Source organism: Poecilia mexicana, unplaced genomic scaffold, assembly GCF_051168715.1.
Source record: "Poecilia mexicana isolate PSO_F unplaced genomic scaffold, ASM5116871v1 scaffold_3, whole genome shotgun sequence".
Lineage (NCBI taxonomy): Eukaryota > Metazoa > Chordata > Actinopteri > Cyprinodontiformes > Poeciliidae > Poecilia > Poecilia mexicana.
Genome location: NW_028263372.1, coordinates 10,123,171 through 10,146,174, shown reverse-complemented (window position 1 = coordinate 10,146,174; position 23,004 = coordinate 10,123,171). Strand labels below are relative to the sequence as shown.

Below are 23,004 nucleotides of genomic sequence, written 5' to 3'. Positions count from 1 at the left end.
CCTCCCCCACTATTTTTAAGTGATTTGATTGGCAGCAGACTTCACTCGTTGACTGGCCCGTGGATTTGCGTCACTAGACGAGCGAAGGCGGTACTTGCAAGCTCCTTGAACAACATCTCAACCATTTCCAATCTGCAATGAGACCATGGTAGATGGCGAGCTGAAAATAGAGAATTCCATGGTCAAACTGTGAAGCCCAAACCTTTTTTTTTTTTTTTTTTTTTTAAAATCAATTGTTGCGGAAGAACGCAAACAGTGTCAACTAGGCAGGGCAACCCGCAACAAATAAATATGCCTTGAGATTTCGGAGAAAGTAGCAGCCTGAGGTCACACAAGCAAAATTACGTCATTGGAGTGTCGACCATAACTCTATAGAGTTACGGTCTATAGAGTTATGGTCTATAGACCGTACAGCCCACATACTAAGGAACACACTGCCGATGGAGACACACCCAACTTGGCCAGAACCAAACCAGACACTAACCAGATAGAGAGATTTGACAAATGAGACGGCTTTCAGTGAGATGCAAACACGATAACTGCTGCTAGGTTTAAAGATGCAGGAGCCATATAGGACTTGGAGATCAGGCTGAGAAATCTCTCGCTTTCTCACTTGGATTTCAGAGTTTAGAGATTTCTTTTTCCAGTAGAAAAGAATAAGATTTTTCAGAGTGCAAACTGGAACCACACTGCTTGATGCCCACCAAACCAAAGTACAAAATAGCAATGAGACATCAAAAATAATATCGCGTTTCAGTGCCTGGATCTCAATTTATGTTCGACTCTCAAAGTTCACTTTAATTTTTCTATGCTTACTCATTCAGATCTGGTGACCTTAAAAGACTCGTTAGTCTGGACTCTATAATATCCCAGAATAAAAGACGGTTCAACATTTGTGTCAAAAACACGTAATTTATTCATTTATCTTAAAAAATTAAAATAAAGTGCCTTTTATATACAATAAAAACAACAATCACAATCTCGATGATACAAAAAAATACAGTTCACAAATTTGTACACAGTAAAAAAAAAAAATAAAAAATAAAAAAAAAATCATGCAGGCAACACCACATTTGTCTACTAATTATTCAGTCAACTAAGCTTCCGGTGTTCAGTATGCTGAGCCAATGTTACGTCTCATGGTTGAGGGTTTTGGAGTTGTGCTTTGCAACGTTTTCTGCTGTACTACATCATGCAGCACAAAGGATCCAGTGCTCCTAAAGTGGTTTCTTTTTGTAGTTCAGACATTTTTTTTAGGTGACTCCTGAGAAAAAAAAAAAGAAAAAAAAAAAAAAAAGGGAATCATATATTACCTGGATTTTTAGGAAAGTAAGACTGCTGTAGATAACCGGCTACATTCAAATCCAGTACAGTATGTTTCTTTACTGAGGAAGTGTTGTTTGCACATTAATGTCACAGGTTTATCATATAAGACCCAGTGAAGTCAGTTTGTAGCTTTTTGTAATGCAGCTTAACAAGTGTATAGCAACAACACTGATTGCTTAAGATGCTGTTGATGGTCTCCATGTTTCTATTTGTATTTTTAACTTTTTTTTTTTTTTTTTTTTTGACATAACCCAAGGCTGCAGAATGGAGCAGCTCTCGGTTCTGTTTGTAGGCAAACATAAAAGCGGCATGGGTGATTATGTAAATCTGCTACCGACCCGTGTTGTGAAGTGGAGCTAAGTGTGCCCGCCGGGGCTACAATCACGCTATTGACCACATTTCTGTTGACGAGGTCACTGCTGGGTAGTGTACAGCGTAGCACACAGCTGAAGGCAGAAAATCTTCACATCTAAACGCTAAAGGCATTTCTTTGTGTGGCGGCGTTAACCATCAAGCACTTCAACACAGGTTACAGAGACAATTTGTATGCAAATATTTATTTTTTTGTAGAATTCCTTTTACTGTGTAGCTCTGATAAAATCTTGTTTCTTTAAATTGGTTGAGTTTCAGCTAGTAGTACACAATGTTTGAGAGAGCAACTTCTTTGTTCATAATATACAGTGTTTGCTTAGCAAGTGTAAAACCAGAGAAGTTACTATCAGGCTTAACTTAAGCTTAAGAAACAATAATTACAATAAAATGATTTTAGGCCAGCGGTTGTCATGGATACCCTAAATAGTTCTAGGCCCAATCACCATCTCAAGAAGGTTAAGAAAAAAAAAAAGGTTCTATAAACAGAATAAAAAAGAAAAAAGCTTCGATTCAAACCGGGAAAAGCTAGGAAACCATGCAAAAGAGTAGCTATGAGCTAATTAGCTAAATATTTTTGTAGTGATTATTGAAATAAATTAAATAGAATATATGCCACTAGAACACAAAAATTAAAATATTTACTTTTTAGTCATCAAGTAAAAATATTAAATATAAAAAAGTAATTTCTCTGCCCTCAATTTAAATTCCTTTATAGAAGCTTCACAAACCACGCTAAGCAGCATCCATGAGCTAATTGGAGACGTTTTTGTAGTTCAACTAAATACTATGGGGGGGCGGGGTGGGGGAGAGCATAAAAATGAATGTAATGTCCATAATCTGCATTTTCAGTCATGTAGTGAAGTGTTAAATATAAAAACAAGAATAAAAACTTCTTTCTGGCCTAAATTTTAATTTGAGAGACGGCTAGGAATCTAAGCTAAGTAGCAACTATGTTAATTTGTGGGTGTTTAACTTACTCTAGCAATCACAACTAAACACAAAAGTAATGAAATTTAAAACTAACCAGAACGCAAACGTGAAAATTACACAGACATTTTTAGTAACTCAATACAGTGTGGAATATTAATCAACTTTTAAGTTCTTGTTTTAGCTTCACTAGCTAGCACAGGTAGAAGCTAACCACAGTTACTAATTTGGAAATTTTAACCATTTTCTTTTTAGCCATTCAAAAATTCCAGTTTTAAACAATAAAGTTTTGTTGCTCAACAATTCTGAAGGCTAATTAAAAGCCAATTATATATATATATATAAAAACTGTAACTTTGTTTCTTAAAACTAAGTATCCTGTTTTGAGGTGCTTGATTAGAACCAGGTAAGGTGCTGAACGGATAGTGTGGTGAACCGTGCATTTGCTCACGTTGGCAGTAAAGCACTATGTAAAAACAAAACAAAACAGAAAAAAGAAAAACATAAAAATAAAATACTCAGCAGTGTTCACTCTCTAGTTTAAGACTACCTCTACGACACATCTTGCACAACGTCCCGTAACAACACACAATATTTAGCACAGGCACTGTATTTACACAAGAAACGACCTGGAAAAGAGGAAACGCTGACCACTGCTGTGCAGTATGCTGTGCCGTTACTTTGTCAACCTGAAGCCGTTTCAGCGCAGCTTCAGATCTGTTTCGTGTTGAAAATAGGCCATTTAATACTGGAATATATCTGTATTCTTATTTGTTCAACATATTGAAGTCACTGTGTATTCTAAGACACTTTGCCACATCGCAAATGATTCACACTCAGACTGGCAACGTTATCAGCTTTCAATTTCTTTGGAAAATTTTCATGTTTTTTTTTTTGTAAGTCTCAAAAGGTCCGTGTGAGACACAGTGCTCATAGATGGTTGCACTGGTCCCCGTTTCAACTGATATCCCCCCCCCAAAAAATAGTTATTGTCCTTAGCAGCTGCAGTTCTAATTGCAGTAGTTGGATTTACATCCATGCGATTTAAGTGAAGTGAAATGTGCAAATCTTTAACCCTGATTACCTGTGCTTTCACATTAGCATTACCTTGGCTTTTGAATGAGTGTGGTGAATGCCATGTGGATAAGACATGTAACCTGGAAAATTAGGGATGTATAAACTTTGGATCTACATCATCACTGTGCCTTGGAGAAGTAGTTGCGCCTCTTGGACTTTGTCACACTGTGCTACAACTGCAAACCTGACTGAAATTTATCGGGATTAGTTTGCGGAACCTCAGGTGTGCACGTAGTTGTGAAACGAAAGGAAAATGATTCCCAAGTTTCCAAATGTTTTTCACAAATCTGTGGCAAGACTTTAAATTTTCTAGTCAGATACTCTGTCCACTCACAGAGCTTAAGCTATTTTATGTTACATTGTGTTGACAAGTTTGGTAAAAATCCCAAGAAAATATCCGTTTTCTGGTTGTAACGCGAAAACGCATGACAAAGTTCAAGGGGCGTAAAAACACCGTACATCATGTAGTTACATTCAGACCAGCAGGGCGCCAGATTCCATCCATTTCTTCAGGAACGTCATTTTAGAAGCTATTAGCGCAAAGCTAAAACCAACCCAAAAGTCTGTATAGTTAGTGAAGCTTAGCTGTAGCTAACACATGTATTGTCAGAATGAAGGCAGAAGGAAAATGGAAAAGATTGACGACCACACGGCAAGTAACGTAGGTCCCGTCAAATCCTTTGGCCCCCCTCACATGAAGATCGCTTATTCTGCTCAACACATTCTTCACAGTTTGCTATGAGCTAACAGTCTCAGAGAAAAATTCTCCTAAAAAATGTGGATCTTCACAATTATTTATTATTAGTGCCGCAATACTTTCAGTGGAACCCGACCCCCGAGTCCGTCACCATGTGCTCTTTGACATTGATCAATGCTAACAGGAACCATGAGATGGTCATGACAAGATGGCACTATTGCATTTTGATAAGACAATCAAGTTATTTCTGGGTTGGTGTTTCTTTTTTTGTTTTTTTTGGCACAGTACACATGATGGTTTCAGTGCTGCCCTGAATGTATGGAGAGGTGGAGATGTTCCCCGTTTCGCTATGCCACTAGCCTCTCAATGTGAAGTCTGAAACACTGAGCATGTAGGTCCATTCATTCACCCACATGTGAAACTTTTCTTATTTAGACTCTAAAGAAAGAGCCGCTCCAGATGAGACGGACCGCGTTTTCGCCACAACGTACATCCAGGAGGTAAACGACAGCGTTGAGGTATCGAGGCCGACGTTTCTGTTTGATCCCTCTTCTTTACTTTGCAGTCGTTTGTCATGTAGTGGATTCTCCTGAAACAGTCGTTAATATTTCTATTCGGCAGAAAGGGAACAAGATGCACGGTGAACTTAATGACAATGAAGTACTTGTATATAATATCCACCTTACCCTGAACTCTTTGTCACCATGTAGCTGTAGCCTGGTTCTGTGTGCATAATAATAGGAGTTCTGCAAGGCTGGGCAACTATCGATGATGATTAACGACGCGTACCAGAAAAGATGCCGTTGTTTTTAAAACCTCACCTCACTCCTTAGCCTGCACACTCGAAATTTGTGAGTGTCCATCAGAAAAGGCTCAAAAGGTACGATGGTGTATGATCCTAGCAGCTGCCATGGTGTGTTATCCTTGTGGAAACCTGGAGTGTGCCCTCCGCAGCAAACCAGACCGGAGTGGAAAACGAAACGACGTCCGCGACTGATCACAGAACCAAGATGGCTGAAAGTAAAAGGATGTGCTGTGATGCAGGGAGGAAGTCAGGGTGGTCTCTCCTTCCCTCGGTGGCCCGTATCGCTCGTGGGAGATGCAGGATGTCATCGTATTTGGGGAAACAAACAAAGAAAAGAAAACACACAGAGAAGTGGTGCTCCTCATACGATGGAGTCCTTGATTTCCGAGCCCAGCCTGACTCGGGGTCGTGGGCAGGTCGGGGAGTACTCCACGTGGCTCTCCTTGGCGTTGAGCGGCCGCCGGTCGGACGCCTCCGAGAAGCTCTTGCTGTTTTCCGGCGACGATGACTCGTGTGTGGGCGTGCTGCAGATGTAGTTGTCGTTTAGCGTCTGGTAGCCCTTGTGGTCCGAAGTGGAGACGGGGATGGTGTTCCCATTCAGGGGCAAGCTCTCCGTGGGCTTCCCCACTATGCGCGGCTTCTTCTGCTGCATGTTGGGGCACTCGCCTTGCTTCAGCATGGACTTCATGTGGTCCCGGTTCCTGTAGATGACGAACAGCGAGAAGACGACGAGGGAGAAGGCCAGCAGGGCGCACACCACGATCAGCTCGTTCCAGTACGTCTTGGTGTGGGCCTGCTCGGCGCGGGACTCGCCGGGCAGGATGATGGTCTCGTCCGGCGCCACGTGAGGCGTGCGCGAGTGACCGATCAGGGTGGTGCTTTCCTGCCGGGGCTCCGCCCTGACGCAGTAGTTGGCCAGCAGCTGGTGGAAGCCCTCCTCCTCCGACCAGCACTCGTAGGTCTCGGTGCGGTCGGACTGGGCCACCACCACCAGGTTCCCCTCCGGGGTTTCGTACAGGAACTGGCTGGCGTCTTTGCTGTAACGCCACTTCCTCTGAGCCAAGTTGGACCGCAGCTTGCATGGCAGGACGCGAAACGTGTTGCCCGGGACCGTAATGGTCTTACAGCGGGATGCACCTGGGAGGAAAGGAAGAAGGAGGTTGATTTGTAATCGTGATGTTCAAAAGACGTCAAGTTCCTTTGAATAAATTACAATACTGCTGAGACGACCAACTTATTTCAGTAAATCTATTGAAAAACTAAAACTCTGATGTAATTCCATGTCACGTTTACCAGATTTGTTCCTGTTGTACAAGTTTCCAAAATTTGCTTAAAAATAGTTTTACTAATCTTCGCCTAATCAATCAAGTTTATTTACATTTAAGCAACGAGGTAGTTCAAAGTGCTTTACATTGCAAAAACACAAGAGTAATAAGTCACAAAAACAACATACAGTCAACACTTGAGAAAACCAGTGATTAACTTTACATTTTGATAAGTTGGAGAAAGAAAAAAAAATTGTCTCACGGCTTAAAAATGGAAGCAATTAATGACTCATCTTGTGTTTTTCTGGCAACTGAAGTCAGAAAATTGAACTCAGCAAATATTTTCTAAATGCTAAATTATTCAGCAGGTTTATTTGTTCACAAGTGCAGCATTTGTTGACACGCACAAGGCTTGTTAGCCGCCTTTGTTCTCAGGACTGACACGTTATTTCAGGTCTAAGTGCAGGTTGTTTGTGGAGTTTGCGAAGTGACTGGCAGGACTTAAATTAGAGGCCGTTTGGTCGAGGCAGAACACACTCACGGGAAGCTGCTGGTCTGGCAAATCTGAGGAAGGGAACGGTTGAGTTACAAATCGCTGATGTGTCCGCCTCCTCCACGTCCTGCTGCCAGTGGCTGGGAGAAAACATACCAAACAAAAACAACAACAAACAAGGTGAGGGCAAGCAGCCTGGAGTAAGAGGTAACCTTTCATCACCAAGACTTTCAGTTTAAGAGCCACATTTATTTATGGCTTTGACATCACGACTCGGAGCTCGATGTTCTTCTAAAAGCAGGTTTTTTCCCCCAAGCGTATGACTGAACATTTGATGCTCAAGTCATAAAAATGTCTGGATGTAGGGTTCACAACAATGACAAGATGATGTGATTCTGATCTGGTCCCATAAACTGAAACCATTTGGTTATTTCAAATGACATTTAGAGACACAATGGCTCCGATTTCTGATCTTTGATTTTAAAATTAAATTTTGCTTTCTTTTCAAGAGTTATGATTTAAGAAGATCAAATTCCCGCTCCCCCCAACTTATTCTTTTGTGAGTCATTACTAACTATGTTAAAAGGAGAGGTGATGTCACACTGTGTGCGAGAATTTTGCAATCACTACAAAAATACTATTTTTAAATAATAAAAAAAAAATCAAACAACAAAACACCACAAAAAGTGAAAATATTTACCACCACACACACTTTTACCTTACATATTCATCTTTCAACAGATGTCATGAAACAAGAAGTGAAATTAGAAGGGGGCTAAAATGATTCAGCAGAGTTGCAGTGATGTGGAAAGAACGTTAAGGTGATTGGCCATAATTCGTAAATTATGACTGAATTTACAATGACTTCCTGGAGTGACTGTTCATTGAGATGACATGCTTCCATCTTTTTCCTCTTTTAAAGTGACCGTCTGCGCGGGACGTCTCTCACCTGTCGGGCGGCGCCATCCTGACATCCCGGCACAGCCGCCCCGTCCAGGCGCAGTACGGATCTCTGGACAACACGCACTCGCCGCAGCTCAGGTAGTTGGAGCAGTTGGCCACGGGAACCTCCACCAGGCCCGAGTACGACGACACAAACAGCAGACCCTGCAGAGGAGGGGAGAGAGGAAAACCAGAGCTTTAAGAGTGTGCGTGACACAAGAAAGTTAAATGCAGGGCAGAGGAGGCAATCTGCTTTTGGTTATGGGTTTCTGATTTCCAAAAAGGAACGTCGTACTGAAACAATTACTCCAGATAAACAGAAGAGCCTAATCTGGCTAACGAATCGAGTCTGGCCAGCTGGTTTCAGTTTTCACAACACCACGATCGTGTTTCCAGACATGCATGTTCGCGATGTCGGGGCTGGAAAGCTCTTTGTTCGCAGCAGTGACAGTTTTCATATCAGCGATGGAAAACAAATGAGTTTCCCTCACTCCAACTCTGTTCACGCTCCTTGCAGTCCGGCTTCTCCATCTCAGCTGAGCATTTACTCATGATAAATATTCTTGGTTTCATTAGAATTATATAATTGCAGATAAGATTGCAGTTTGGCAGCTTTGACCCGGAGAGACGTCTTTATGCAATAAGGAGAGTGGAGGTAATGAAATTCAGTTCAGAGTGTAACAAACTCTCCTCCAGGCGGTGCTTTAGCTTTCAGCAAATTCAACGGGAAAGGCTGGCGTGACGGGTCCATATCTGGAGTCATTTCGCCTTCTTATCAGTTTAAAAACAACAAAAACATTACTAAACACTTTATATAAACTGACAAAGATTTATACAAGTCTATTACGGTTTCATTTTACCTAGTTTCTTCATTCGTTCATATTAGCGACGCGACGTACCCTTTGAGAGTCCAGCTCGATGTGCTGCACCGGCTGCGGCTCGGTGAACAGAACCATCTCCTCTATGATGTGCATCTTATCGTTAACGTTGATGGCCTTGTGAAGCTTTCCATCATCTGGAAGAGAGGAGGAAGAGGAGGAGGAGAACGGAGGTGTTAAGCGGAGATGGTTTCAAACGAGGCCGTTTATCATCTCCTCTCTGAGCGGTCCTCTTCACCTGTTCCGATGAAGAGGACGTCGTAAGCCCTCTCCATCCCCTGGATCTTGTGCACGGCGATCTGGGTGTAGCGCACGCTACGTTTCAGCAGCAGGGGGGCGCTGCGGATCACGCTGTCCATCAGGAAGTGGTCCTTCACGAAGTTGAGGACTTTGTCTGGCATGTGCAAGGACGACTGGATGCCCATTTGCCTGGCGTGGTTCGTCACACACTTCATAGAGGGAAATGTGAGAAGTAAAAAGTTATGAGTGGTTTGCAAAAGCATTCAAATTTTATCATGTTGCAGCTAGAAACTTAAACTTATAAGACAGTTCAACACAAAGTTGTGCATAATTATCAAGTAGAAGGAAAAAGAGACACTTTTTAATTATTTATCCCCCTCTATTCTGACACCCCAAAACAGCCCCGCTAATCCACTAACAGCTAATGTTTCGTCTAGCACTTTTGCTAAATCTGAAAAAGTTTTGCGCTCCAACATTAAATTAAGTTTTGCAGATAAATTCTGAAGCACAGATTTATTTGGCTGTTTTCTAAACTTGGAGTTCAATAAAGGTTGTTGTCCGTGTTGAAGGTTTGGTTACTGACTTAATTCAAAAGTAGTTGGATGTTTATATTCATGCTCTTATTTTGAAGTGGGTGAAGACTGCGCCAAAATTAAATATGAGCTCAATGGTTGTAGTCTTTCAAGGGCAGATATAATTTGAATTTTGGCGCTTTAGCATTAGCTTCCGCTACACAGTGTTGGTGTTGCATTAGTAGAACTAATGTTAGTGCTTCAGGGTTAGCAAAGCTAACTTTAGCTAACTGTGCTAACAGCTGCTAATTCATAATAAGATTTCAAAGGCCTCAGAGTTTAGGTTATAAACAAAATCAAAACTTCAAGTGTCTCAGAGGTCACGCTTCATTTCATCTGTTGAAACTGATGGGTTGGTGGGTTTGGGCTTCCAGAAGAACAAGAACTCTGAACATACAGCCAGGAAATAAAAGTTCACAGATTGCTAAGCATCCAATCAGATTTAGCTTTGTCTGGTTTGCAAAGAAGACAAAAAATAAAAATAAAAAGACAAAAAACACAAATTTCTAGATGAGCAAAGACATGGCAACTGTACTTGCAGTGGCTCAAGCAGCGACTTTAGGGCGGCTGAGATCTTAATGCATATACACACACACACACCATATTTATAGATTTTATTTATAAAGATTTTTAAGGCAACAAATCGTCCTTCTCTCACTTCCTAATTATACACGTGGCATGAAGTCCCAATAAAATGGACTGAATATGTGGTTGCAATGGGACAGAATGTGAAAAAGCTAAAAGCTCGACCACAACTAACTATAACAGAGAAGCTAAAAATATATTAGCCTGTGGCTTTTGGTTTCATTCCAACCATTTTGGTGCCATTAATTAAATTTTAAAAAGGAGCTAATTCAACCCTTTGGTGCTGCTTTTGAGCCTGTATCTACTGATTTCCTAAAGAACGTGGTCTAAACATCCAATATTTTGCACGTTTGAGTCATTTACTACCACAGTACCACAGTATTTTTGGATTTTCGTGCGCCAATACTGTTGTGATTTTAAAAGGCTTCTAAACTAAAGTGACTCACCGCCCCGGGCCGCGGCTCAGGTACTGGGTGGTTGTAGGTGTACCACTGCTGGCTCTCCCTGTTGACCTCTCTGTAGCGGCCGTTGAAGGCAGCTTCCACCTGAGCCATGCTGAAGGCACACACTGCAGAGCTGCCCGACGCCCCCTTATACCTGGGAGGAAAAATTAAAAAAATATATAAAATTAAAGGAATTAAAATTCCTTTTTTTTTTTTTTTTTAAAGAGATCCATATGATGCGTTTTCCAGGAACATGGAGCCATTCTATAGCACAATCAAGTTAGTTATTTTAATTTGAGTTATTATACAAATGCTACATATATAAAGCATGACTTAAAAGAAATTTTAATTCCTAATTTAACGCCTTTGAAATTGGGCCTCTGTGTCTTTAAAACTCCTGGTGTTACTGAAGCTCCACCTTCAGGAAGAAGTCACAACATGGCTCCTCTATTAACCCTTTAACAACATTTTTAACTGATTTTAACTGAGACGTAGCTCCTATAATGAGCTCAGCAGAAGGACTGTTCCACCAGGTGTTTGCTGATTGCAGCTGGCTAGTCTGAAGGAGCTGAGCGGGGAAGTCGAGAGCTGCTCTGTGAGGCAAGAAGAGGGGCTTCGTCCTCGAAGGCGGAGCGAGATCCACCCAGGGGTTTGGTTGCATTAAAGAATTTCTTAAACTTGCAATGAAAGAATCATGTTTTTGATGAGGGAACAACATCACAACATGATGTAAAGCTAAAATAAAAAAAAAAACCTTCAATTTTACGTAATACTGCCTTTCAAACAGAGGAAAGCTGAAGCACAGAACCACTGAACGCATCACGAGACTCACCACTGGGAAGTGAAGACGCCGTAGAAGACCGTGCTTTCCCAGCTGTCTCCGGTGGGCTTCAGGACAAACATGTCCTGGATGATGTTGAAGGGGAAACCGTCGTCGGGGAGCGAGCACAGGAGCTGGGCCTTCAGGAAGGTGGTCCACTTCTTCTGCAGAACCCGCTCACCTCCCCTGTCGCCCTGCAAGGAAAAGTTGCGGAATATCACTGGAGGTTTATTAATTCGGAGAGCGCCTGATCTCTGCTCCCTCTGACGGGGTCTGCAGAGCCGTCGGCGATAAGACAGGATGGAGGTCAAGAGGAGAGAGGTCGTGTCAGGCTTAGAGTTTAATTCTCATCAGATACCAGCAGGAAACAGTGTAGCTGCTGCAGTTGGAGCAGCAGGTCTTGGCCTCTGAATCCGCTGAGTTTGGACTTAAGCTGCAGACTCTTAAGATTTAAGAGTTTAAAGTTTAGTAATTACAGCTCTTCAGGAGATCAAAAACAATTGAACACTTGACTTAAAAGTAGCTGTATGAACAGGTGTGGGCTGTCTTTTCATTAGCTCAGCTAGTAGAGGCTAAAGGGCTTTAGGTGATTTCAGGTTTAGCAAATGCAGTTGGAAATCAAAGCTGCAAAAGTACAAAATGAAACAGTTTATAGGAGGGAAAGAAACAAGTTAAAAGGGATATTTGTCTATCATAAACGAGATGACTTCATAGTAAATACTAGTATGCTTATCAGGAGGTGTAAACAATTTAGAAATTATTCAAATTTAATTCAATAATACTTTATTGATCCCAAAGGGAAATTAAATGTTGTAACTCATTTAATTAAATAGTTATTGTGGATGGTGATCAGTGTGAGTCCTGTAGCAGTCTGTACTACAACAAACTTGAAGAAGCCTCTAACCGAAGACACTTTTTTCTCTACAACAGTCTTGAGAACAAAATCCTTCCTTGGACCACCAATAAAGTTCACATGATGAAGTCCACACTAAACAAAGGCAAAAGAAAAATGTTGAGTCATAAATGTAAAACTCAAATTAATCACAATCTGTACATTTCTAACATTTAGGCCTCAAAAGCAGGAAGCCAGGGCCAAAAATGCACAATACTGACGCTACACCGCAAAAAAACAAAAAAGGTTTAAAATATGTCAAATGGATTATTGGAAACAGAGGAGAAAAAGGAATGGAGTGAGCACAGATGACCTTTATGAAAATACAAAGATGATGGATTTTATATCACCAAGTAAAAATGAAAGCTTCTGAGACTTAACTGGTTTTTATGGGTAGCAATAACCCAAAGCCAAGGTCAGAGGACAACACGGTTAACGTCACAGCAACGACAAACGTGACAACTTCCATCCCATCCACCAGATACGCAGCTTTAGTTTGAAGACAATCGGAGTTTGATTGTCATAACAGAAACATCTTCAGTCTTATATTGTTACAGCTAATTTACTGCAGTCCAGCTAAACCTTGAAGAGAAACACAAGGTGAGACATGCAGGTGCTTCCAGTCCCTGCCTCTGTATTTTCTACAATCCTTCAGCTGCTTTGAGAGATTTACAGTTGCATTTTCAGACATACGTCTTGATGTCAAACAAATAAAGTTTGGATTTTTATCGGAAAGCCCCTCCCACTGAAAAACCGTCAGCAGTAAAATCCTGATTGGAACATATGACTATAAAACATTTGGATCAAATCTGTGTAAGTCATCCTCTTTCCTTTAGCAGGTGCTGCTGACGTCAAATGATTGAAGACTTTGGTTACTGTGGGCTCTTTAATGAAATAAAAGGGACGGACATGGATTAGAGGTTCATGGAATTTAATAAGTGGGGGGAAAAAAGGAGTACAGTGTCATGCTGAAGAATTTGTATTTATTTTTCTTAGGGAGGACAGAAAAAAAAAATACAGTTAATATTTACAGCTTTGAAAGTGATTGGGTGTTTCTCCCTTACGACGACTCCTACACTGAGATGAAACACTGACTCCCTCTTAGTTTGACATGAAATACTCCCATCAGCACTTCTCAGATTCAGCTTGTAAACGTGAGCCTGAAGGACGCTCCTCCACAAACACGGCCAGCAGGGAGAGCATATGAGCAATCGCCTCCAAATCTGAGAAACTATTCCTGCGTGACAACAAAGAAATGTAAACCACCTGAGATGAGATAATAAAATGCAAAGGGGGAAAAAAACACAAAAAAAACACTACAACAACCATCTGACAGCTGCAGAACCAGCAGCCGATCAAGAGGCCGTTCGTCTAACGAGCCGACTGCATTCCTTCTCTCAGCTGTTGTTACAACACTCTGCTTCGTCATTCGTTTCAGCCACGCCCTTCTGGCAGCTCCCCTCCAAAAACAAACAAACAAACAAAAGAAAAGCACTGCGTTACCCAACTCTGAAAAGTTCTAATAAACGAAGGCGTGTTCAACACTTCCATATCATAAGGAAACGCTCCCCGGCATAAGCCTGCTCTCCCCCACCCCGCCTCACGGTTCCTGAGTGAACGCACCTGAATAAACACGAGGAGGAGGGAGTGGGAGAAGGGAGGGGAACAGATGGGGAAAGAGGGAGAAAACAACCGACTGGGCTGCAAAGTTTTCCTGCTGAAACAGTAGTTAGAATAATGTCAGAAAAAAAGTAGTAGAAGTTCCCTTTTTGTTTATGCAACCCAACAAGAAACCCCTTTTCTTTCTAAGCGCATGCCGACGTGAGTGAGACAACGTATAAAACCAAGTTCCAACCCAGCGAGGTCTTATAAGCGGAGGGAGATGGAGGATTGTTATGCTTTCTGCCTGTTCACAGAAAAGTGATGCAAATGTCTGCTGCACCAATGACCGAGAAGAGCATAACCTGAATCTGAATTTAGGAATAAAATCACAAAACAAATCTTTGTTTTGGAGGTCTAAGAAATGTCATCAAAAACTTTCATGATTAGCTAATCTGCATTGGCTAGGCATTAGGAAGTAATTCAGCTGGCAAACTGAATTAAAATATCTAAATAAATTATTTTTTATACTAAAAGCTACTGAACATCTCTTTAAAAATCAAACTCACTTCAGATAGTTTGTTAGCTACAGCAGTGGTCCCCAACCTTTTTATTACCGCGGACCAGTAAAGACTTGGAAATTTTGCTGCGCCCGGGTGGTGGGGAGTGTGTAGATGTAAGGTCGTATCAGAGGTCGCGCTAGACTTTTTTGTTCTCCATCATTTTGACCGACAGGGTTTTAAATAATCGGTCATGTTCTATTTTTACCTGTCAAATTATAATCATATTAACATCAGCTATTTAGCCGCATATTTATGAGGTTTAGTTAATATTCACCCAGTTGAACGTGAATCCAGATCCCATCACACATTAAGCAGATAAATGCATCTAACTTTTTCTCCATAGTGACAAAAACCACTGACTGTGGCCCCAATAACTTATAATAAATTAAATTAAACGACTCCACTTAAATTACTTCACCTGCTGGGGTCTGGACGCACAGCTTCACAAATTCTTCCTGGTTCGCATCTGCAGAGAAATCTTCTCTGGTTCATCGGCCAGTTGGATCTGCCTGAACCAAACCGATCCATTGAATTTTTTTTTTACCCTGTGCGGTTCGGACGTGCAAGGATTTTATTTATTTGCGTGGTTTCACTTCCCCGAAACAGACAGATGTTATGCCTGCCGCGCTTCTGAGCGCCGCTCTCCTTCTGGGCGCTGGAGAGTAACGTGTCTTCAGCTCCATTAGTTAAAACCTCAGGGTGAGTTAAGTTTAATTCTTTGCAGCGGCAGAGCCGCGTCCGCGTTGGTTGTGCAGCCTCAGCGCACTGCGCATGTTACGATCTAATTAACTTGTGCACCTTTATTTATTTCCTCAAGATAAACTGCCGGCTCCTCTGTTTAGACTATAGATGGATTCAACATTGCATTCTCTTTAGTTTCTCTGTTCTGAATGTAATGGAGACTGAAATTAAACGCGCCATTTCTACCAAAGTTGTTGAATGGGCTTCCTAACCAGACGCTCCAAAGCGTCCGGTCCATAACTCTTCAACACGCCGCCAGCTCCCGGCCAGAAAGACGCATTTAGTTCAGAGTCCATGAGATGATATTCACAAAGGATTCTTTTACCGATTGATTTTAGTTGCCTCTGCGATGAACTCTTTGCGTAAAGTCTATCATGTCCTGGTTAATAATAACCTGTCAAAAGACGACGGGCTTTAAATTTACCTGTCGTTTAAAAAAATAACCTGTCAAATAGGAAAATATTCCGCTAACGCGACCTCTGGATCGCATGTAACGAAGCACAGCTCATGGCGCCTGGAGACGGGGCGCTACACCCCCCTGCCACCAGGAGGCGACACCCTGCTACAGAGCCAAGTTGGGCCGGTTGAAACGCGGTCACTCCGAAATACAGCCGAGCTGAGCCGAGCAGAGCCGGGTTGTTGAAGTAGAGCCGGTGGAAAAGGGACAATAGAAAGTCATCAAGCAAATCAGAACAGCGGAGAGGATTTTACAGAATGTCGCCAGTGAATGTCCATGAGTAGAAGGAACAAAACAAGACCAGCAGAGGGCGGTGTTGTCACATAGAACAGAATGGAATGGGTCAAACACGTCACAGGGTCCGAGCTGCGTCACGTGTTCCCTCATGACGTAATTATTATAAGACTTAAAAGTATTTGTAGGCCTTTATAGCGTGCTGCACAGTTGGCGCAGTTGGTAGAGCTGTTGCCTTGCAGCAAGAAGGTTGTGGGTTCGAATCTCGGCCCGGACGCTTCTGCATGGAGTTTGCATGTTCTCCCTGTGCATGCGTGGGTTTCCACCCACAGTCCAAAAACATGACTGTCAGGTTAATTGGGGTCCCTCCAAATTCACCCTAGGTGTGAATGTGTGTGCATGGTTGTCTGTCCTGTCTGTCTCTATGTTCCCCCTGTGACACGCTGGCGACCTGTCCAGGGGCGTAAACCCGCTCGCTCCTGGAATGTTCAACTGGAGAACGCTTCGGGCTAACGTTTCGTCCGAAACGTTACCCCCTGTGGGGGCACCCCACAGGGGGATAGGGTAAAACTGGATGAATGATGAATGAATGTTTTACCTCACATTCAAAAAATAACATTTTTCAGATAAAAATGTTATTCTTTGAATGTGAGGTAAAACATTCTGATAAAAATATTTACACGATTGTCATTACTCATCTTTCGGAAATTGTTCCATTTCTGAAAGATGAGTAATGACACTAAGAAAAACAAAATATACTGGAATCAAAAATATAGTAATAATATGAATTTGCATATATTAGATGAGTAATTATTGAAGCCATTCAACTCTATTTTATATTGATGTGCCGCAGCAATCTGATTGGTCTGATTGGAGATACTTGCTCCACAGACCAATGAGACGCTGCGATCTCACACAATTATTTGTTGAAGTTATTCTTTAAATGCATTTTACACAGGAAACTAAAACAACTGATTTCATTTTTTTTCTATGAATTTAACATTCAAATATGTAATTGTGTGCCAAAATAATTGTACGACCATATGCTTAAATAGGTTTGTTTGTGTGTTATATAGTACGTTTATTATATCTGATATTCCATAATAATTACTCAAGGAGTAATTTATTAAATTGTGACAATACTGTCACTCCTCAGTATTTAATTTAACTAATGAATTATTTGATTTACAGATTTACTCTACCAGGTCACAAAGTTGTTTTTGTTGTAAACTTACATCATCAGTAGATGATGAATAATTTTGGCTCAAACTATTTTTGGGGATGTTTTTGCTTCTGTTTTAGGTAGTAAGAACTGGGGGCTTATTCAGGCCCTAAATACCAAAAACCACACACCATAAACATAGCAGCAAGGTGTTATTTTTATTTATTTGTTTATTTTTTACACAGGTTCTCATGGGGATGACATTTAGGAGCAGCTAAATTGCATCCAGAAAGCTCAAGTAATCTGTGAACTTTGACCCCAAACTCCTAGAGGAGCTGAAGCAGAGTGAATGGATGCAGAGAAAGGAGAAAGTTCAAAATATTTTTTTCATGGATCATAACGGGAAAGGATCATTTCCCCAACTCCAACATCTCTCTGCTCATCTTTCTAAACATGCTTTAAAGAGGAACAGCAAAAGCAAAGTAGGTGGATTAGCAGAGCTGCTAACGTCTGACTGGGTCACCCAGGGGAATTGTAGAATATCGACTCTACTGCCTGGATATTGGGCTGGTAGCATGAGACGACAGTTATGAGACAGACACAGAAACAGTCTTCAGTCAGAGAGTCCAGTGGATATCAGATATGTGGAAATGTTTATTATTATATGTAAAGGTCATTATTATATTTATTTAGTTAAAAATGTTAACTATGAAAAAACAGTCACCACCAAATCATAGTGCAGCAAATAGAGCGGCTGCTCCCGTCGTCTTTTTTCAAACGCCTTTTCTTTTTGTTTCTTTTATCTCTTAAAATGACTCCACAAACTATCACTATAGCTTTTACATCGTCATCCGTGTTTGGTTATTCTAAATTCCCGCTATGTTGGGGGTTTTACTGGATTATCCTCTGGAATCGGTTCGTGTTGCTCCTGCCTTGGAAACACGAACCGATCGAACCTGTTGTACTTTTATCAGCTCTGTGGTCACAGAGGTTTGGAGAACCGGCCGACAATTCTTATATCTTGCCGTCTAAACTAGACTTAAGACTCACAAGCTCTACTCATCTACTCGACCACTGCCCAAACGCTCTCTGCCTCTGGTTGCTATGGTAACTTTTACATATCCCTTCAAAATAAGATACAGATGCACCACAAAAACAAAAATTTTACTTTTGTGAAAATTTTAACTCACGATAATGACTAACGAGAGCCCTGAGCTTGTTTCTCTGCAACGAGACGGTCCCATCAGGGAGTGATGGGAGACAATGACACCCGAAGTGTTGCTTATATCCACAGCCTGCTTGGTCTCTACGTGGCGAAGCAGCTTTAAGCTTCATAGCCTCATTAGCAGCAGGTCGCCGCATGTTACACAGAGCGGCTTGTAACGTTTGACTCACCTACCGGTCCGGGATAAATCCATCCTCCTGTCTCTTCTCTGGGCCTTTTCCCTTTGCAAAGAAACTTTCCAAAGGCATCTGATCCATTTCTTACTCATTTTGCTGCTTGTGGGCTCAGTGTTGGTGCGTAAGTAACAGAGAATCCGGTTAAAGGATTTTCAAAATAATAGATCCTCCAGACTCCAATAATACATAAAACAGAATATTTAATTATTTCTTGCGCGGCCTGGTACCAATTGCGGTTGCGAGCCACTGAGCTACTGGACAAAATACTGTATTAATGCCTGATGCAATAAATGATAAATTAATTAACTGCATGATAAGTTAAAATGAGCCCCATCATTTCCATTTGGATAATTTATTGTTTTCTCAGGAATCCAATTTTTGGCAGAATTCATAATGTTTATCGTTTTTCTTTATTTTTGGATATTTAAAATGTTTTCCAGTTCCTGTGTTAAAATGTTCATTTAAAATGTTCATCTAATGAACATTTTAAAATATTCATTAGAATTTAATGTTTATTGATCATTGAGAATTCACTTCCATTGTCATTACATTACTTGAAAATGGTCTAAAAATAATATTGTTTATCACAATAACTTCTGGGGCAATTTATCATTGTGACAGGCTTGCATCTGCTTAAACTTTCCTTTAGTGTTGCAGTCATCCTTAAACCGCAGTAGTTGATACAGAAATAAAGATGGCGTGGCCATACCAGAACAGAAACTATCTAAACGGAGTCCGGTGTGGGACTCCGTTATGCGGTTCTGTTTTGAAATGTAAACACTCGACTCTCTCTACAAGTTATTAACTTAACGTTCAGTTAGGCGAGATACAGAAAGATTTTATAAAATTGTTTTTAGACTTTTTTTATTTTAACAGAAAGACAGCTGGCCGTCTTGATGCAAGAAAAACTCAGATTTTTAAGAAAATGGCCGTTTATCAATGAATCGTTAGTTGATCTATAAGATCAATTATATTTAGATCAACTCCTATATCATACACATTTCCTTAACATGGGTCAGAATCTATCAAATTCAGTTGGGAGTCGGCGGTCCACCATCTTTTTGCCTCTTGTGATGTCACCTCCAATACACACAAATAAGAATTGGCCATTTTCCTTGAGTGTCTTTATTATATTTTGCAAAGACTGAAAATGTATATTTTATTACCCAGCTGAGCCTTTGGAGGCACTGAAAAAAGCTGACAAAAACGCATTAATCTTTATGACTCATCTTTTTTAAACAACACTGGTAGACGTGTGAGCAAACCAAGCAGGCCTACTGTATGGCTATAAAGCGGCATCTGAAAAGACGTCATTCAAAGGAAAAAAAAAGAAAAAACAAGACAGCAGCTGCATTCCAGCAAAATAAAAGGTGCTTCACAGAGCAGAGAAAGCTATTCTTCTCTCTGCGTTGCACAGTTGAACTGCAGCGAGTCGCCACAGTCTGCCAATGATTTCCATATATAGAAGCTGGGAGGTGGTCTGCTGCTGGAGGTGTCGCAGCCCCTGACTACCAGAGCCTTGCAGGACTAAGTCATTAGGCTGTCACTTGAGATTACATGCTGTCTCCGTGATTCCTTACATTACCGCCTCCACCACAAAAAAAAAAGATCAAAAGAGAGGCATCAGTCAGAAAAAGGGATGCTGAATGGATGTTTATCAAGCGGTTTTGCAACCTTGAAGACAGATGAAAAGAGGTCAAAGTCTGTCCAGGTGGATAGATCAACATAGTGAGGGTTAAGAAACAGATAAAGAAAAGGGGGGGAACGGTTAGCTAGTTTGTATGTTTTCCCTGCAACAGAAAGACGGGAAAAATAAGAAAAAAACCATTTCATTTTCCTGCAAGCACCCCTGAATACTAATAACTCCTGCAAAGCTCAAAGGGCTGCTGGTGAAAGGCGAGGAGCCTAGTGGGATGGACGAGTGCAGCTGACATTGCGAGGGAGAGAGGGGAAGATGACATTGCAGAGAAACTGGAAGGAGGGGAGGAGGAGGAAGAGAGGGGTGGCGATGATTCAGACAAGGAGGAACAGAAATCTGCTGAAAACATGTTTGTACAGAAAAAGCTTCAATGTGCCAACAATTGTCTCCCCCCCCCGCTATGTCCAAATAAGCGTGACGTCTTGTTAAATGTGGACGGACGTGTTTCAACACGGGAGTGGACCCGGCTTGTTTTGAGGATTACAGGCAGGAAGTTTGAGTCAGTTTTTTGTTTCTTTTTAAAAAGTCGTGCGACACTCCCGCACCCTACCTTGCACACGCGAGCGATCCGCGACACAATGGTGTTGTCGAAGAAGTCGAACTCTTTCCCCGCCTCGCTGAAGAAGAAGTAGATCTTGTCGTCGTCACCCACAGGGTTCCCCGCCGGCTGGCTCTCCTCAATGAAGGCCGACCCAACAAAGACGGGATCTGTCCACGACAGACAGACATTTAGTCAGACAAAGGGGTTCTGCCTTGGTCGGTTATGGACTAAACATGGAATATTTGCTTTAAGACAGAGGAAAAAAAAATGTTTGGAAAGTTGTATCTCAGAGTCCGGAGAAAGTAGAGGAAACAGGATGCTCTGTGTAATTGCACTCAGATGCCTCATCAGGACCACTCTGCACAGATTACCAGGAGATCAAAAGACAAGAGCCATCCTAATTGTGTGCAGCGTGCAGGAAATAAAGAAAAAAAAAAACTCCAGCAGCAGTCAGCTGATGCCGTTTTGATGTGCAAGTGCTGCTGACGATAGGACCGATCTACCGAGGCTCGTCTTTGCTCCCATTAGTGACTTTGCCTCACTAATGACGGCTGCTTTTCAGAGCTTATCTGCTGTGGCTGCTACCTAATGGAGGACATGAGAAACACACACTCACCTTGAAGCCATTTTAAAGAGTTCTCAGTCTTCAGTGCCGTTCCCTGACCCAGACTTTTGTAAATGACCGGCTCATTCCCTTGGAAGTTGCTGACGGTACCGGTGTACAACTCCCCGTCTGGAAGGGGAGAACAAACAAAGCATTGAAGGAGAATTACCGGTAAACCAATGATGGACCAATCAATTAGCAAGTGCTCAGAACCGACCAATTTCCTCCTGATTGGAAGTGGCTCTCAACAGTGTGAACAGCTCTGTTAACAATGCAGATCTTCGGAATAAGTCGACTCGAAACGTTTCCCACAAATACTGTGACATATATTCTGCATATATTGTAGTCTACAGCATACAGAGTCGGCATGTATTCAGGAAGACTGAGCACTGTAAATGAAAACAAAGCACTAGAAAAGGTGTGCACACTTATGTAACCAAGTTATTGGAGTTTTTTTCTCTCCAATAATTCCCAGCACATTATTTGATTGTTAAAACTCCAAATTAAATTTAGAACATGTATTCATTTTGGTGTAATTTTTTGGGATTTAAGTATTTAACAAGGATATTCGAGTTTTATATCCACCGTTACTAAACTTTAAAGTAAAACTTTATTTTGTATAGTACCTTTAAAGTCCGAAAAAGAGTGCCAACACTTAAAAAAAAAAAAAAAAAGACTTTACATCCAAAGAAATGGATTTCCAGAGTCTCAGCGCCAATAAACAGAACGATCTGACGTGAGAATAGTGCAATAATCCAAATGCGAGGAAACAAAAGCATGAATAATTATTCCCAGTTCAATGGCGATTAGCTTGGTGAGATCCCTCAGATGTTAAAGAACTGGATTCTTGCCTCCTTTGTCCCAGACATGCATTTTTCTGGTGCAAAGATAACCATTTCAGAGACGAACGTGTCTGCCATGCACAGTTTAACAGTCTAAGTGCTTTAAGTCACTGTAAGCTCTGTAACAGAGCAGGGACTGAGGGAATAAAACCCACTCCCACACCCACAGCATCAAGGTTAATTATTCACTAATCGCCTGTTAAAAACAAAGACAAAAACCCCTCTTACTCTTTACTTCCGGCTACTTAGACGCTCTGACGCAGGCGGACATTAGCAGCTCCATCGTGACTCATCGGCGAGTCAAAATGATGGCGCCCACATCAAAGCCGCTTCCTGCCTGCTCCCGGGAGGAAGCCGTTCAGGAGGAGCGAGAGTCTTACTACGTACCCACGATGATGGCAGTGGATTTGTACTCCGGGTTAAAAGGGCAGCGGCTCCGCCCGTCCTCCGTCACGACCTCGCCCGCTTCGTCTCTCGCCAGCGTAAACGCCGACGTGTTCTGGGACGAATGGAGGGGGGAAAGAAAGACGTGATCAGGGAGAGGCAGCGAAATGAGCAAGTTGAGGTTGAGGCGTCCAGCTCATGTCCTCCACCAGGACACACACCGTACACACACCATACACACACCATAGACGCCCAGCAGAGTGGAAATCTGCACATTTTACACACTTTGGTTCAGTGCTCAGCTTCAGCTTTCTAGGAACTATGCAGGGTTGTAATAGTTCTATTTTTTTATTATTATAAATCAGTTCTGTTTTTTTATCCAATTTGTTAGTTTTAATTAGTTTTTATTAGTTATAGTAGCAGTTTTAGTTTTTTTCCATACT

General features: G+C 41.6%; 1 protein-coding gene across 1 annotated transcript in view; it reads right to left on the bottom strand.

Annotated features, from left to right (window-relative positions):
- Window positions 1–892: 892 nt before the first annotated feature.
- Window positions 893–23,004, bottom strand: part of LOC106931417 (semaphorin-4B-like) — a 58,481-nt gene continuing 36,369 nt past the window's right edge. Inside the window, exons 6-15 of the mRNA XM_015009536.2 lie at window positions 22,565–22,676; window positions 21,348–21,464; window positions 20,741–20,898; window positions 11,455–11,636; window positions 10,626–10,776; window positions 9,021–9,231; window positions 8,804–8,919; window positions 7,912–8,069; window positions 7,011–7,102; window positions 893–6,341 (exon numbers count right to left, since the gene is read on the bottom strand). Of these exons, the coding sequence (XP_014865022.2) occupies window positions 5,566–6,341; window positions 7,011–7,102; window positions 7,912–8,069; window positions 8,804–8,919; window positions 9,021–9,231; window positions 10,626–10,776; window positions 11,455–11,636; window positions 20,741–20,898; window positions 21,348–21,464; window positions 22,565–22,676 (2,073 nt within the window). The 3' untranslated portion in view covers window positions 893–5,565. The remainder of the gene's footprint in view (window positions 6,342–7,010; window positions 7,103–7,911; window positions 8,070–8,803; window positions 8,920–9,020; window positions 9,232–10,625; window positions 10,777–11,454; window positions 11,637–20,740; window positions 20,899–21,347; window positions 21,465–22,564; window positions 22,677–23,004) is intronic.